The sequence below is a fragment of the Salvelinus sp. IW2-2015 genome, linkage group LG4q.1:29, assembly GCF_002910315.2.
Source record: "Salvelinus sp. IW2-2015 linkage group LG4q.1:29, ASM291031v2, whole genome shotgun sequence".
NCBI lineage: Eukaryota > Metazoa > Chordata > Actinopteri > Salmoniformes > Salmonidae > Salvelinus > Salvelinus sp. IW2-2015.
The window spans coordinates 24195862-24212058 of record NC_036842.1 but is presented as its reverse complement, the minus strand read 5'-3'; the positions used below and the strand labels follow the sequence as shown (position 1 = coordinate 24212058).

Genomic DNA, 16197 nt, shown 5'->3' with positions numbered 1-16197 from the left:
TACTGTACCAAATCAAAAATAGTCTACAATGTATGTTTTGATTTTGTAATTGTCTCTCTAGGGGGTTGACGGTCTGCCAGGCATCAGAGGGCCCCCAGCGCTTCTTGGTTTGGAGGTAAAGAACAGCAACATCTTAGCTTGGTCCCAGATCTGCTTGTGTACTTGCCAACTCCATTGCTCATTATCAAGTCAAACATGTCCGGCACTCAGGCTAGCAAAATATTTCCTCATACACATATCTACCATTAACTCCGTATTATATTTGACTCTTTGCTTCTGCTTCATTCTTCCTTGTTTGTTGTTGTCTCCTCTCCCACCACAGGGGCCACAGGGTGAGGTGGGAGCCCAGGGGCCTGAAGGTCCCCTAGGGGCATTGGTGAGTTCACAAACACAGGGGTGGGGCAAAGGGATGCCACAGATTATGTAAGTAGTTCATTATGCTCTTATAGCAACGGGTTTCCGTCTAAGTTGATTATTTAGCCGATATTGATGACCTCAAGCAGTGTCAAATGGGAATATCGTGATGTTGAAAAACTAGCAGCACTACCAGAAGGTCACTGATATTTTCTACCCTATTATCTTTCTCGGACATCTGGAAGTTTCTTTAAGTCATTCTACTGTGTTGAATATTTCAGGGTGTCAGGGGAAGCCCAGGACCTGAGGGAAAACAGGGGCTGAAAGGAGAGAAGGTGAGATCAGGATTCTCTGTTTCTCTATTGTTCTCTTCTCTTCTTTGTGCTGTGAAACCCAGTCTCAGGTCCTATATTCTCCTCGCCTCTCTGGGGACACTCATGCATACAGAGAGGCTAGATTAGGTCCCCCTGTTTGTTGATGCTGTGTTTTCTCTACAGGGAGATGACGGCAGAGATGGATCACCTGGAAAGACAGGTTACATCGGAAGGAGTGTAAGAGCTCCCTCCTTCAATCCATTCAATGTAACAGTGTAAATAAAAGGGGTGTATTCTAGAAAAAGAACAAATATTATTCAGGTTCATGAATGGAAGATGAGGGATGCATCCCAAATGGCACCCTGTTCCATATATACATGACACCCTGTTCCCTTTATAGTGCATTACTTTTGAGTGCACTATAAAGGGAATAGGGTGTAATTTAGGACACGACGTGTGTGTCAGTGTGTTTTACCCTGTGTGTATTGCCTCTGCCTCTCATCCACAGGGGAAAAGAGGCAAGGCTGGAATCAGGGGCACAAGAGGAGAGAGAGGACCAAAGGTCAGAGGTTGGGTGATGTGAAGGGTCACACACATACACAACAATCTCTTAACCATGCTATATACTGTACTATTTCATGGCGTGCACCAACGTTTCCTGTCATTCCTACAGGGAGAGAGGGGAAATGTGGGATTGATTGGTGTTCCAGGATGGGTGGGGTCTATAGTAAGTCCAACAGATTTATACTCTCATCAATTAGGACTGTCGTCATCTATTTCACCATTTCATAATTCAATCCCAGGCAGGATAGTCTCTTACGTACTTCTCCTTTGTCAGAAGTATTATTTGATTAGAGAAAAGGATGTTGGAAGCAATGCATTGCTACATGATAATGCTTTAGATCAGCTGATGATTGATACACAACTGATGGATGTCTATTCTCTCTCAGGGAATCCCAGGCTTGCGAGGAGACAGGGGGGATCAGGGTGAAAAAGGGAGTGAGGTATGAATAGATCAGGCTGAATTATTGATACTAGTGAATTTAGAGAGAAATGCACTGTGAACACTTCCCCCTCTGTGTTCCTCTCCCCACAGGGAGAAAAGGGGAACATAGGGCCGCTCGGTCCGCCAGGGCGTGATGGCCTCAAGGTACTTCTGGTTCTGACTTCTGTGTGAAAAACTTCTGCCGTTCATAAAACGTCTCTAGATCAGCACTCTTACTCTGAGACACTACAAACGAGCGCTGGTGTCAGTTTTAACACCATAGAAAAACGACATACTGACAGGTTTAGCAACATTCTAGAAATATGACGTTGCCTAAAATACTCTGCTGTAAATAGTAGATGGGCTGTGACAGACGTATGTTTTACAAGGTAATCAGGGTTCTTTTGGGGTGCCAGGACAGACAGACTGACTAACTTTATGTTTTACAGGGTAGTCTGGGTCCTGTTGGGGTGCCAGGACAGGCGGGCCCAAAGGGAGATCAGGTAAAACAACACTATCTGAATACACTGTTCCTCTCAAAACATATATAGCAAGAACTCTCTATGATAACAGCATATCCAATTGTAACAATTGCCAAAAGCCATGGTGAGGCTCATTCAATCTAAAGCGATCTATCAGAGTTTTGGTTCCTTTTACTTTCTGAAACGATTGATTGATAACTTTTCATTGACAATTCATTATCTATTATTTCCCACCAGGGTAATATTGGACCGTCTGGGCCAAGAGGAACACCTGGGATGCCAGGACTACCTGTAAGTCCCCTTTCTGGATCATCTCATAAATATTTTCTCAAGCCCTTTTAACTCTTCCCACATTTAACATTTCAGTCATTTAGCAGACACACTTATCCAGAGCGACTTACAGGAGCAAATAGGGTTAAGTGCCTTGCTCAAGGGCACATCAACAGATTTTTCACCTAGTTGGCTCGGGGATTCGAACCGGTGACATTTCGATTACTAGCACAACGCTCACTGCCGCCTAAATGGCCCTCTATTCCTTATGTAATGCAGTATGGAATAGGGTGCCATTTGGGGCACAGACAACGGGAAATCGTAGTTCTTGAGAGGAAAACGAGCACTAGACCACTAAGTCCATCTTTCAGCCACGTAGCTTAACAACCCCCCTGTCTTTTAACCATCAAGACGAAGACTATGAATGCTTCATCGAGGCGTTATTATGATGATTAGGATAATGTCTCGAATTCCTTTTTAATTGCAGACTGTCTTAAGCAAGACTCTGTGATCTCAAGTCCATTTCCTTATTATCACCAGACTGCCATTCTCTCCGGGTTTAGCTGTAGATTATTACTCTTTCAACTCGTGGCCATTGAAGACGCCATTGCCTCTAAAAGCAGTGAAGCTGTAGCTAATGTGATCGTAATGCAGTGAATAAGAGAGCATTGAAAGATTGAAACAGCTGTTAGTGCAGAGCAGTGCGCTTCAAAACTGATATTCAAATTCATCTCCTTTTATTCTCTCTTCATTTGTAGGGTTTGTTTGGAGAGAAGGTATGATATAACATCTTATTTTCTCGTCTTTTCAAATCATACACACATTATCTTCTTTCAAAACCAAACCCCATGTAGAGCTTTGTCTCACAGTGTCTAGATTAAAAGCAAACATTCACAACCACATCATGTCATCACACTGGAATATACAAAGGAAAGTAATAGGATAGTGCTTCAGTGTGCATTTCCTTATCAAATTACATTTGAATATGCCATTGCAAGTATGGAATCGTATAAATCCACTCATCGCACTATGGCCTGTATTTCCATAGGGTTTGAAAGGCTTTGAGGGATTTCCTGGGCAACCTGGGACAAGGGGCCTGCCGGTAAGTGACACTGATTTCATACGCATCGGTCCATTGACCACAGAGACTCAATACCATTGCATCCATTACACAGCACTTAAGGTTGCAAAATTCCGGTTACTTTCCCAAAATTGCCAGGTTTTCCAGAAGTCCTGCTTGGAAGATTCCCCGATTTCCTGCATATTACCACCTGATTGTTGCATTATTCCAACCAGGATATCTGGAAAACCTGGGAATTTTGGGAAAGTTACTGGAATCTTACATTTTACATTTACATTTAAGTCACTTAGCAGACGCTCTTATCCAGAGCGACTTACAAATTGGAAAGTTCATACATATTCATCCTGGTCCCCCCGTGGGGAATGAACCCACAACCCTGGCGTTGCAAGCGCCATGCATCTTCCAACCCTAGTCCCACTCGTTTGTTGCGTTTGTTTCAGGGGGCACCTGGACTCCCAGGACTTCCAGGTCCCTCAGTAAACATGACCCTTACTCAACTCAAGGCAAGTCATTTATGATCAGCAAGTAGGTCTGTGTCCCAAATTGTATTCCCTACCTAGTGCAATACTTTTGGGATGCAGATGTAATAGGCCATTAGATGAACTGATGGAAGGAATAACTCCATAATGATCATATCATTCTCATCACCATTGTAGGACCTTCAGTACCTGTCAGATAAGCCCAACTACCCCCTGATCCAGACCCTGCTGGACTCTCTGCACCAGGACCTGAGGCTGCTGGTAGACCCCCCTGATGGCAGCAAGGAGCACCCTGCCACCACCTGCATGGAGCTGTGGCTCTGCCACCCCGACTACGCCAGCGGTCAGAAACCCTTTGTCTATACCTGTACTGTATATCTATAACCCAAAGCCATTTGTGCTAATTTAAAGGCACATAAGAATGGCCACAGCATCCTAATCTCAGGACTCTCACGTTTTCAATGCAAATTAGAAGCTCCGTTCTCAAATAGCCCATATTGTGAAGTAGATAAAGACAATGTTATGGCTAGTTCTCAGCGAAAGATCTCGTAGCTCTTAACACTAGATATATATAATGGCGCAGAAGGGAATGGATGCCGTTTTACGGGCTCCTAACCAATTGTGCTATTTTGTGTGTTTTTTTGCATTGTTTGTTACTTGTTCTGTACATAATGTTGCTGCTACGGTCTCTTATGACTGAAAACAGCTTCTGGATATCAGAACAGCGATTATTCACCTTGAACTGGACAAATATATTTTCTTTAATGAGTCTGACGCAAAGAATAAACTGTTTCTCCCAGACTAGGCCCAAATCCTCGTCATTCGCATGAAGAAAAGACGGAGATACAGGGGGCGCAGATCCGGGTGACTTGTGAAACTTCGTCGGCGAGTGTGTAACCTGCCTCTACTATCTGTTCTATTGGCCAACGTGCAATCACTGGAGAATAAACTGGATGAGCTCCCTTGGAGACTATCCTACCAATGGAACATTAAAAACTGTAATATATTGTGTTTCACTGAGTCGTGGCTGAACAACAACACAGATAATATACAGTTGGCTGGGTTTTCCGTGCATCGGCAGGACAGAACTGCTACATCCGGTAAGACGAGGGGTGGTGGTGTGTGTCTATTTGTCAATAACAGCTGGTGTGCGATGTCTAATATTAAGGAAGTCTCGAGGTATTGCTCGCCGACGTATTGCTCGCCTCATGATAAGCTGTAGATCACACTATCTACCACAAGATTTTTCGGTCTATTTACCACCACAAACCAGTGCTGGCACTAAGACCGCACTCAACGAGCTGTATAAGGCCATAAGCAAACAAGAAAATGTTCATCCAGAAGCGACGCTCCTAGTGGCCGCGGACTTTAATGCATGCAACTTAAATCCATTTCACCTCATTTCTACCAGCATGTCACATGTGCAACCAGAGGAAAAAACACTCTAGACCGCCTTTACTCCACACACAGAGATGCATAGAAAGCTCTCCCTTGCCCTCCATTTGGCAAATTTGACCATAATTCTATCCTGCTGATTCCTGCTAAAACGAAAGCAGAATGTACCGGTGACTCGCTCAATACGGAAGTGGTCAGTTGACGCGGATGCTACGCTACAGGACTGTTTTGCTAGCACAGACTGGAATATGTTTCCGGGATTCATCCAATGGCATTGAGGTGTATACCACCTCAGTCACCGGCTTCATCAATAAGTGCATCGAAGACGTCGTCCCCACAGTGACCAAACGTACATATCCCAACCAGAAGCCATGGATTACAGGCAACGTCCGCACCGAGCTAAAGGCTAGAGCTGCCGCTTTCAAGGAGCACGACACTAATCCGGACGCTGATAAGAAATCCCGTTATACCCTCAGACGAACCATCAAACAGGCAAAGCGTCAATACAGGACTAAGATTGAATCATACTACACTGGCTCTGACGCTCGTCGGATGTGGCAGGGCTTGCAAACTATTATGGACTACAAAGAGAAACCTAGCCGTGAGCTAACCAGTAATGCAAGCCTACCAGACTGGCTAAATTAATTTGATGCTCGCTTCGAGGCAAGCAACACTGAAGCATGCATGAGAGCACCAGCTGTTAGCGTCGCTAGTGTCCCACCTCGCCAACAGCCAGTGAAATTGCAGGGTGCCAAATTCAAAACAACAGAAATCTCATAATTAAAATTCCTCAAACATACAAGTATTATACACCATTTTAAAGATAAACATCTTGTTAATCCAGCCACAGTGTCTGATTTCAAAAAGGCTTTACGGCGAAAGCACACCTTGCGATTATGTTAGGTCAGCGCCTAGCCATAGAAAACCATACAGCCATTTTCCAAAGAAGGAGAGGTGTCACAAAAGACAGAAATAAAATTAATCACTTACCTTTGATCTTCATCTGATGGCACTCCCAGGTCTCCATGTTAGACAATAAATGTTTGTTTTGTTCGATAAAGTTCATATTTATGTCCAAATACCTCCTTTTTGTTTGCGTTTAGTCCAGTAATCCAAAATACACAAGGCGCGGGCACTAAGTCCAGACGAAAAGTCAAAAAACTTTCCATTACAGTTCGTAGTAACATGTCAAACGATGTATATAATCAATCTTTAGGATGTTTTTATCATAAATCTTCAATAATATTCCAACCGGACACGTCCTTTGTCTTTAGAAATGAAAAGGAACGGAGCTCGCGTGACTAAACTAAAGGCTTTCAGCCAGACCCCTGATTCAAACAGCTCTTATTCTCTTCCCCTTCACAGTAGAAGCCTGAAATAACGTTCCAAAGACTGTTGACATCTAGTGGAAGCCTTAGGAAGTGCAATCTGACCCCATAGACACAGTATATTGGATAGGCAATCACTTGAAAAACCACAAACTTCAGGTTTCCCACTTCCTGGTTGGATGTTTCTCAGGTTTTTGCCTGCCATATGAGTTATGTTATACTCACAGACATCATTCAAACAGTTAGAAACTTCAGAGTGTTTTCTATCCAAATCTACTAATACTATGCATATCCTAGCCTCTGGGCCTGAGTAGCAGGCAGTTTACTCTGGGCACGCTTTTCATCCAGATGTGAAAATACTGCACCCTACACCAGTGAGGTTAAACAGGTCAACATTCACAAGACCGCAAGGCCAGACGGATTACCAGGACGTGTACTCAGAGCATGCGCGGACCAACTGGCAAGTGTCTTCACTGACATTTTCAACCTCTCCCTGACCGAGTCTGTAATACCTACATGTTTCAAGCAGACCGCCATAGTCTCTGTGCCCAAGAAAGTGAACCTGCCTAAATGACTCACGTCGGTAGCCATGAAGTGCTTTGAAAGGCTGGTCATGGCTCACATCAACACCAATCATCCCGGAAACGCTAGACCCACTCCAATTGCTTACCGCCCCAACAGATCCACAGATGACACAATCTCAATCGCACTCCACACTTCCCTTTCCCACCTGGACAAAAGGAACACCTATGAGAATGCTGTTCAATGACTACAGCTCGTCATTCAACACCATAGTGCCCACAAAGCTCATCACTAAGCTAAGGACCCTGGGACTAAACACCTCTCTCTGCAACTGGATCTTGCGTGCTTAGTTCCCTCCTGTACTCCCTGTTCACCCACGACTGCGTGGCCAAGCATGACTCCAGCACCATCATTAAGTTTGCTGACGACACAACAGTGGTAGGCCTGATCACCGACAATGATGAGATAGTCTACAGGGAGGAGATCAGAGACCTGGCAGTGTGGTGCCAGTACAACAACCTCTCCCTCAACGTGAGAAAAACAAAGGAGCTGGTGGACTACAGGAAAACGAGGGTCGAGCGTGCCCCCATTCACATCGACGGGTTTGTAGTGGAGCAGATCGAGAGTTTCAATTTCCTTGGTGTCCACATTCCCAACAAACTATCATGGTCCAAACACACCAAGACAGTCTTGAAGAGGGTACGACAACGCCTTTTCCCCCTCAGGAGACTGAAAAGATTTGGCATGGGTCCCCACTTCCTCCAAGTTCTACAGCTGCACCATCGAGAGCATCCTGGCGGGTTGCATCACCTGGTAAGGCAACTGCTCGGCATCCGACCATAAGGTCCTACAGAGGGTAGTGCGTACGGCCCATGTACATCGCTGGGGCCAAGCTTCCTGCCATCCAGGACCTATATAATAGGCGGTGTCAGAAAGGCCCAAAAAATTGTCAAAGACTCCAGTCACCCAGGTCATAGACTGTTCTCTCTGCTACCGCACAGCAAGCTGTACCGGAGTGCCAAGTCTAGGTCCAAAAGGCTCCTTACCCGCATCTACCCCCAAGCCATAAGAACGCTGAACAATTAAATGGCCACCCGGGCTTTTTGCATTGACCCCCCCCCCCTTTGTTTTTTACACTGCTGCTACTCAGTAACTTTACCCCTGCTTACATGTGCAAATTACCTTGACTAACCTGTACCCCCTTGAGAATATGTCCCTAGAGAAGTACCCGCTAGAGAATGTATCCCTATTCACAGATTTTCATATGAAAACTAGCGAAAATACAGGAGTGTTTCAGGTCAGGATGAGGGTACACTAACTCTGAGGTTATGATTGTTGTCTGTCTGTACAGGGATGTATTACATTGACCCCAACCAGGGCAGCCCCAACGATGCTCTCCTAGTCTACTGCAACTTCTCTGGCACAGCCGCACAGACCTGCCTTCACCCCCGAGATGCCCAGGTAGACAACAACATCATCAGTACCCCACACACCTCACCTCTCACCCTCACACCTCTCTATTTATCCCTCAGTGGGGATGCTCCTACAATACCAAATGCAGCAGGTGGCTACAGAATATTGAGATACTGTCTGGACTAGCGGAGAACAAATCCATTTATGACAGGAATCCAATAGATTTTTTTGCCTTTGAGCTAAATGCTAATATCAAGGACTGTGAACAGACACATTTTAAGTGATTTGCCTCCAGATATCAGTGTCAACTTTTTAGAATTCAAGACATCAAGCATTGTGTGTCTGACAATTGAAACCTAATGTCCACATTCATATTCATACTTAATACCCATACTCATACATAATCATAATTGTTTATACCTGTAGATGACCATGAAGGCCTGGCTAAAGGATTCCGAGACAAACAGCTCGTTCCAATGGCTCAGCAAGCAGGAACAAGGATTTCAGGTTTACTGTTTTCTCTTTCAGGATATCATTCTCGATCACTCTCTCATTCTCCTCTTTGATGCGCGCTCTTCCTTAGCCTGTCATGCTCTCTGTCCTCTGTCAACTATTCTCTGAACATCCCAATTCATAGTTCCTTCAATTCAATAAAAAATGCATCAATTGGTTGTTTTCAATTTGTACTGGTGTCTCTCAGACTGTCATAGCAGAGGTATAAAGCATAATTGTTCACAAACAACCCCTCCGTCTCCCCTGGCCACTGGCAGTTCTATTACCCAGGGGCCAATGTGGTTCAGATGCGTTTCCTGAGGTTGCAGAGTTGGAAAGCCGTGCAAAGGATCATCTACTCATGCCACCCGGGACACAGGCTGGGCCACACAGACAGAGAGGTCAAGTTCCTGGCAGACACAAGGAGGCAGAGTTTCTTGGGAGCACTTAAAGACTGCATGGTACATTGATTTTGATGCAATAGACAAACATTTATTTAAATATTTAACCCATTGTTAAAAGTAACTGTATCATCAAAGAGATACAATATCTGCATATCAAGCATGAAAGACACCTGTTTGCAGGATTGCTCATGCTTATCCCAGGCCAACTGTGTTACTGATTCAACTGTGTTACTGATTCAACTGTGTTACTGATTCAACTGTGTTACTGATTCTGATTCAACTGTGTTACTGATTCAACTGTGTTACTGATTCAACTGTGTTACTGATTCAACTGTGTTACTGATTCAACTGTGTTACTGATTCAACTGTGTTTCTGTGTTTATGCTGGGACAGCCTGGAGAAGAGGTGGCTTCGCTGGAGCCGCGGGAGTCTGTGTTTGAGTTTGAGGACATCAACCTGCTTCCTGTGAGAGATGTGGCTGTCTTCGGGGGTGGAAACGTCACACATGAATTTGGCTTCACCATCGGGCCCATCTGTTTCAGCTAGAGAGGGAGAGAGGGGGCCCTTATGCTCCTTTTCCACTTGCTTGGACTCACAGAGCCAGGATAAGAGCCTGTGTTCAGGACCCCAATACAACTAGAGAACAAGAGGACAAAGGGAATCGCTCCACCATTTTGTGAGGGCATCACTCCTCTTTCCATGTGATATTTTTGTTGGAGAACATCGATCAATTCTCTTGTCGACTGGCTCCACATAAATTACTCTTTGAGAGGGCATCAACTTCCACAGGCTCAAATTCTTTCGGACAATTGTATTTTTGTTTACAGAGACATTTGTTGTGTAATGAATAATTTATATAATGTTGTTTTTACTTTTATATGTAATGGTTATTTAGAATATTTTTCAAAAACATTTTAGAACAGCAGTTTATGATGCTGTAAAGCCTTCCATTATAGCCAACAACTTATTTTGTATACAGATATTTGATCACTCTTTTGTTACTGATAATTTTCCTGCACTGCCGGACATGCAAACTTGTAGTGTATTCAATGTTAAAGGCTTCTAAAGTTTGTAATTTCCATTTGAAAATGTCAGACTTTATTTGCTGTAACAAAAAAAATGTATTCACATTTCCTGTTGATGCAGGATTATTTTCCTGCTCTAGCAAACTGGCTCAAATTAGATCCTACATCTGTACGAACAGTCCTATGCCAGAATGGTCTGTTTTTTATCTGATGCAGTGGATTCAAGCTGTCAACAATGTGTTCCATTTGGACACGACTAATGTTGTCTTATGGGTCATCACTGACCCTTCAAAAGGTGCTTACTGAGAAACCACTGCTTGTACTTGAGGAGGCCAAAAAACTTGCTGTTGATCTTGTTTCTTTAGATGAGATAAGAACCAATAGGTTCTAAAACCCTGATCTCTTGTAATTAACCTATTCCCTCCCTTTTGGCAGTGATCGGGGCAAGAAACCTTATTTCATTCATGCTTGACATTTGTTCTGTTACTGGCCTATTTCTTATTTGTAAAGAATTATGTACCGCATACTGTCAGTGCTTGTTTCAGCTCATTCTTATGGTACAGTCTCAGGTACAGTCTTGATATTCAACACAGACACTGATGTGCACACTACGTGATGTGTATTATTAAAAACATAACTCATTTGATGTGTTTTAAATCTGTTTCAGGTGTTCTAATAAAGGGGCATTATGTTGGGCTGCTGGCTCTCCTGCTTTAGCACTGAGCAATCGCTTTCCGAGTCCTCTCTTTGTTCAATAAATTAAGTACTGAGTCTCAAAGAAAAGCAGCATACACTGTAGCTGCTCAGCAAAGCTAGGATTGCTGAAGAGGTGGTTTCATTGGCCTGTGTTCACAAAACATTTCAGAGTAGGAGTGCTGATCAAGGATCAGTTTTGCCTATTCGATCATAATTACGTATATGGATTTGGGGACCTGATCCTCGATCATCCCTCCTACTCAGACTCTGAATATGGGCCATTGAGAGCAGTGCATTTTTTTTTTTTCAGTCACAACAATTCAGTACTGTAGTGGTCTGTCTCTATGCGTAACAGCCAACCAACGAACAGGGAATTCAGGAAGGTCTCAGGGAGCGTTCAGTCTTAGCATGCAGTAGCTTGCATAAAGGAATATGTATTATGTTAAGTCTTATAAGTACTCAACCCCCAATCAGAATCCACCTCCCATTACCAGCTCCAGAAAGAACTTTCCAAGCATTGCTGATATAAATGTTTGGTAAACGGGTAGGCAGTGTCCTTTGTAGTAGAAGGCTTATTCTCTAAATGTTGTCACCGAACACACTTGGATCACTGATAGGTAGGGGGGATAGGTAGGTGTAAATATTTCACAGTCAGGTTGTATTCGATGCATGTGACATAACATTTGATTTGATTTCTCAGGAACAATGTTCAGTTTTTTTTTAGAAAGTCAATGTATTATTCATTTATCCTATTTTTTTGGTATCCTAAACACATGCAATTAGTAGCCTAACATCAACATGATTGCCTTAGCTGGTTGAGACTGATCATTGGTGCTTTTTTAGTTCTTTTTTTGTACAAATTCTCATCATTTGATATTCTGTTATTATTGTCAGGAAATTATATACTGGACATGTTTATACCTGTGTATAATTCAGCATCTCATTCAGAGAAATGTATTAGCTAAATAAAAAAATCACAACAGTATTCTGTACTTTCATATTGTATTAACTATAGCCCAACAGACCATGGGTTTATTTAAAAGCAACGGTTTCTAGATGTAAAAAGGTTAATGATGCTAATCTCCCACAATGTAAACAATGTTTCAGTTGCTCTAGGTCTAGGATTTCCAAGACTAGCTTGTCCTTTGTTCAATCTCAGAATGTATGGGCATATGTTAGTATGGGTTAACGCATGCGTAACCAATGATGATGCGGCCTATAGTCATGTGACCCGCACTGAACTGTCACTGGTGAGTTGTGTTTATGAGGATGCAACTGCTGCTAAACTACCATTTTCAACAGTTGAGGTTTGTAAAATCTATTACACTGGGCACCCGAATGTAGCTAAACGTTGGTCTTCGCAAAACCGTCCACTGTTTGGAAGCAAATGAAAAGGAAAAAAGAGAACGTTAGCTAACAAGCTAGCTTGCCATGTTACTTGGGAAAATGAAAGGTATTCTCTCTTCACTTGTGAGAAATGTGGATAAATTCTCAACAGTAACAAGTCAACAATTGGATAGTGTGGTGGAAAATCGTCTTACAAATATAACACTTACAAGAACTTGTGAATTCAATAAAGGCTTTTAATACAAGATATCTGTCACGTCCTGACCATAGTTCTTATGTGTTTTGCTTGTTTAGTGTTGGTCAGGACGTGAGCTGGGTGGGAATTCTATGTTGTGTGTCTAGTTTGTCTGTTTCTGTGTTCAGCCTAATATGGTTCTCAATCAGAGGCAGCTGTCAATCGTTGTCCCTGATTGAGAATCATATATAGGTGGCTTGTTTTGTGTTGGGGATTGTGGGTGGTTGTCTTCTGTCTTTGTGTTCTGCACCAGATAGGACTGTTTCGGTTTTCACAATTTCTTGTTTTGTTGTTTGTAGTGTTCACGTATTCTTTATTAAATCATGTTGAACACTAGCCGCGCTGCGTTTTGGTCCTCTCCTTCATCCCAGGAAGAAAACCGTTACAGAACCACCCACAAACTAGGACCAAGCAGCGTGGCAACGGGCAGCAAGCGACAGCAGCAGCTGCAGCGGGACCAGGAGAAATGGACTTGGGAGGACGTTTTGGACGGCAAGGGTTGCTACACATGGGAGGAGATCCTGGCTGGAAAGGAATCCCAAAAAAGCCGCCAGAGCCGCCAGCCAGTCAGGAGCCGCCAGAGCCGCCAGCCAGTCAGGAGCCGCCAGAGCCGCCAGCCAGTCAGGAGCCGCCAGAGCCGCCAGCCAGTCAGGAGCCGCCAGAGCCGCCAGCCAGTCAGGAGCCGCCAGAGCCGCCAGCCAGTCAGGAGCCGCCAGCCAGTCAGGAGCCGCCAGCCAGTCATGAGCGCCTGCCAGTCATGAGCTGCCTACAGTCATGAGCTGCCCTCCGTCATGAGCTGCCCTACAGTCATGAGCTGCCCTCCAGTCATGAGCTGCCCTCCAGTCATGAGCTGCCCTCCAGTCATGAGCTGCACACTGCAGTCCGGAAGCTGCCACTCAGTCCGGAGTGCCTCTCTGTCCGGCAGCTGCCTCTCTGTCCGGAGCTGCCTCTCTGTCCGGAGCTGCCACTCAGTCCGGAGCTGCCTCTCTGTCCGGAGAGCTGCCACTCTGTCGTGAGCTATCTCTCTGTCCTGAGCTATCTCCTCTATCTAGGGGGGGCCTTGGTGAAGGTTCCTAGACCAAGGTCGGGGCGAGGGTCGCCACTCAAAGGACGCTAAGGAGGGGGACAAAGACAGTGGTAGAGTGGTGTCTCGTCCTGCGCCGGAGCCGCCACCGCGGACAGATGCCCACCCAGACCCTCCTCTTGAGTTTTAGGGGTGCGTTCGGAGCCCGCACCTCAGGAGGGGGTACTGTAACATCCTGACCAGAGTTCTTATGTGTTTTGCTTGTTTTAGTGTTGGTCAGGACGTGAGCTGGGTGGGAATTCTATGTTGTGTGTCTAGTTTGTCTTGTTTCTGTGTTCAGCCTAATATGGTTCTCAATCAAGGGCAGCTGTCAATCGTTGTCCCTGATTGAGAATCATATATAGGAGGCTTATTTGTGGGTGATTGTTTCCTGTCTCTGTGTTTGTGTTCTGCACCAGATAGGTCTGTCTCGGTTTTCACATTTATTGTTTTTTTGTTTGTAGTGTTCCATATTCTTTATAAATTATGTTGAACACTAGCCGCGCTGCGTTTTGGTCCTCTCCTTCATCCCAGGAAGAAAACCGTTACAATATCAGAAGCCGTGCTTGTCCGCGGAACAACCCACTTCCCTAAGCACTGGCTCTGTTCTTATACACATACAGCAATATGAGTCCACCCTATATGCAAATGAAGTTACTTCCCTCAGTCCATCTGCCACCATTATCTTTTAGTTTAAGCTTCCTGCTTGTTCACGCCCAATAACGCCCATATCTGCTTTCAGTTAGGTTATAATGGTGGCAGGACCCCTTCATGTCCTAAAAATAATATATGTCCATCTATCCTATGGGCCTATGTCTTTGGCCTTCGTACTTATGTTTAGCTTGGTGTGATCTTCGGTATGTTTGCCCTTATTAGGACTAGTAGACTTTGTGTCCCTCTAACATTAGTATGTCCAGCTGTCCTATGCACTTAAGTGTCGCCTTCTCCTCCTGTGGTCGGATGTACACACGTTTTTGCTCTATATTATTATATCTGTCCCTATATGTGACAATAACTACCACAATAGCTAGCAAGGAGCAAATATATTATGTTCTAGGTAGGGTTGCCAACTTTCTCACTAGCAAATAAGGGACAAAAGGTCACGTGCCAGTGCACGGTGCCACCGGGGTATGGTGTTGTGTATTCTTATTCAATTGGAAAGGCAAAACATTTGTTTATTCCATTTAGCCTATAGCTTTACTTAAACTGTGTCATTATGTAAACGTATGTAAATAAACCTCAAAATAAATGATCAAAGAAATCACAATTTGGACCTTTTACAGCAAAAAAAAACTACTTTTCAAATGCTAAAGAGGAAAAGAGGGGCATGAGTCACTCACCAAGTCTACATATTTTTTGCTGCTCCTGACTGATTCAAGCAGTCCTTTCCTTTCTCCTCTTGCATAGCCAGAGAGTCACAGTTCCCAGATATTTGAAGTTAATATTTGATCAGCTCTGTGCTACATCGGTTCCTTGAGTCTGACCATTTAATGGTCATCAGACAGAAAATCCTCTACAAAGGCATTTGAGTCTGGCACACTGAGGATAAATGAGACAATCCTGAACATGTTGATCAACTTGGCTTTCCCTAGGTTTTGGAAAACTGCCACCTACTTCTCACTGGTGGAATTTGTGGTATCCTGCCTGGCTTTCTGTATGTCCTCCTGGCTAGCACAAAACTCTTCATGGAGTTGGTCCATACTGACTGTCTCTGTCATTTTGAGGGCAACCACCACCTGCTCCAGGTCAGTGAAAGAGAGCTCCTCATAGAGGCAGATCAGTTCCACCATTACATTTTCTGGTGAGAAATCAAACCACTTGTCAATGCATGTAATGACAGTGTCATAGAACTTCAAAGTCCTGTTGCTGCTTGGACCTTTGTGCTGACAATTGTTTGTCCATCAGCTGCTTGGTCTGGTATCAGAAAAAAACGTCCTGTTTCAGCTGAAGCATCTTAAATGTTGGACTTCCTCGTAAACATCTGTGATGCAGAGCGTTGTTTCCTCCAGCTTTTTTACGAGTTGGTCAAAAACACACCCACTTTGTGGGAAAAGCACAGATAAATCTCAGCAGCTTCTGTTTTTTTCTTCAAACTCAAAAATACTTTTCAGTGCCACAGGACAGGTGGCATTGAATAGGGACCTGAAGTATGATGTAAGAGCTGGCCAGATTTGCTGGAGACGATCGACAGGTGGATGAAGAGAGAGCCACCGTGTGCAATGTCGCAGAATTTCACGCCACTCAATGTCGCAGAATTTCACGCCACTCAATGTCGCAGAATTTCACGCCACTCAATGTCGCAGAATTTCACG

At 44.2% G+C, this 16197-nt stretch overlaps 1 protein-coding gene across 2 annotated transcripts in view; it reads left to right on the top strand.

Moving 5' to 3' along the window:
* Positions 1 to 11267, top strand: part of LOC111961706 (collagen alpha-2(I) chain) — a 96876-nt gene extending 85609 nt beyond the window's left edge. For both annotated transcript variants that reach the window (XM_023984167.2, XM_023984166.2), the window contains exons 50-67: positions 62 to 115; positions 323 to 376; positions 636 to 689; positions 852 to 905; positions 1177 to 1230; positions 1342 to 1395; positions 1619 to 1672; positions 1765 to 1818; positions 2103 to 2156; positions 2373 to 2426; positions 3164 to 3181; positions 3454 to 3507; positions 3927 to 3989; positions 4143 to 4308; positions 8562 to 8671; positions 9050 to 9130; positions 9394 to 9576; positions 9913 to 11267. In XM_023984167.2, the coding sequence (XP_023839935.1) occupies positions 62 to 115; positions 323 to 376; positions 636 to 689; positions 852 to 905; positions 1177 to 1230; positions 1342 to 1395; positions 1619 to 1672; positions 1765 to 1818; positions 2103 to 2156; positions 2373 to 2426; positions 3164 to 3181; positions 3454 to 3507; positions 3927 to 3989; positions 4143 to 4308; positions 8562 to 8671; positions 9050 to 9130; positions 9394 to 9576; positions 9913 to 10065 (1368 nt within the window). In that variant the 3' untranslated portion in view covers positions 10066 to 11267. The remainder of the gene's footprint in view (positions 1 to 61; positions 116 to 322; positions 377 to 635; positions 690 to 851; positions 906 to 1176; positions 1231 to 1341; positions 1396 to 1618; positions 1673 to 1764; positions 1819 to 2102; positions 2157 to 2372; positions 2427 to 3163; positions 3182 to 3453; positions 3508 to 3926; positions 3990 to 4142; positions 4309 to 8561; positions 8672 to 9049; positions 9131 to 9393; positions 9577 to 9912) is intronic.
* Positions 11268 to 16197: the final 4930 nt, after the last annotated feature.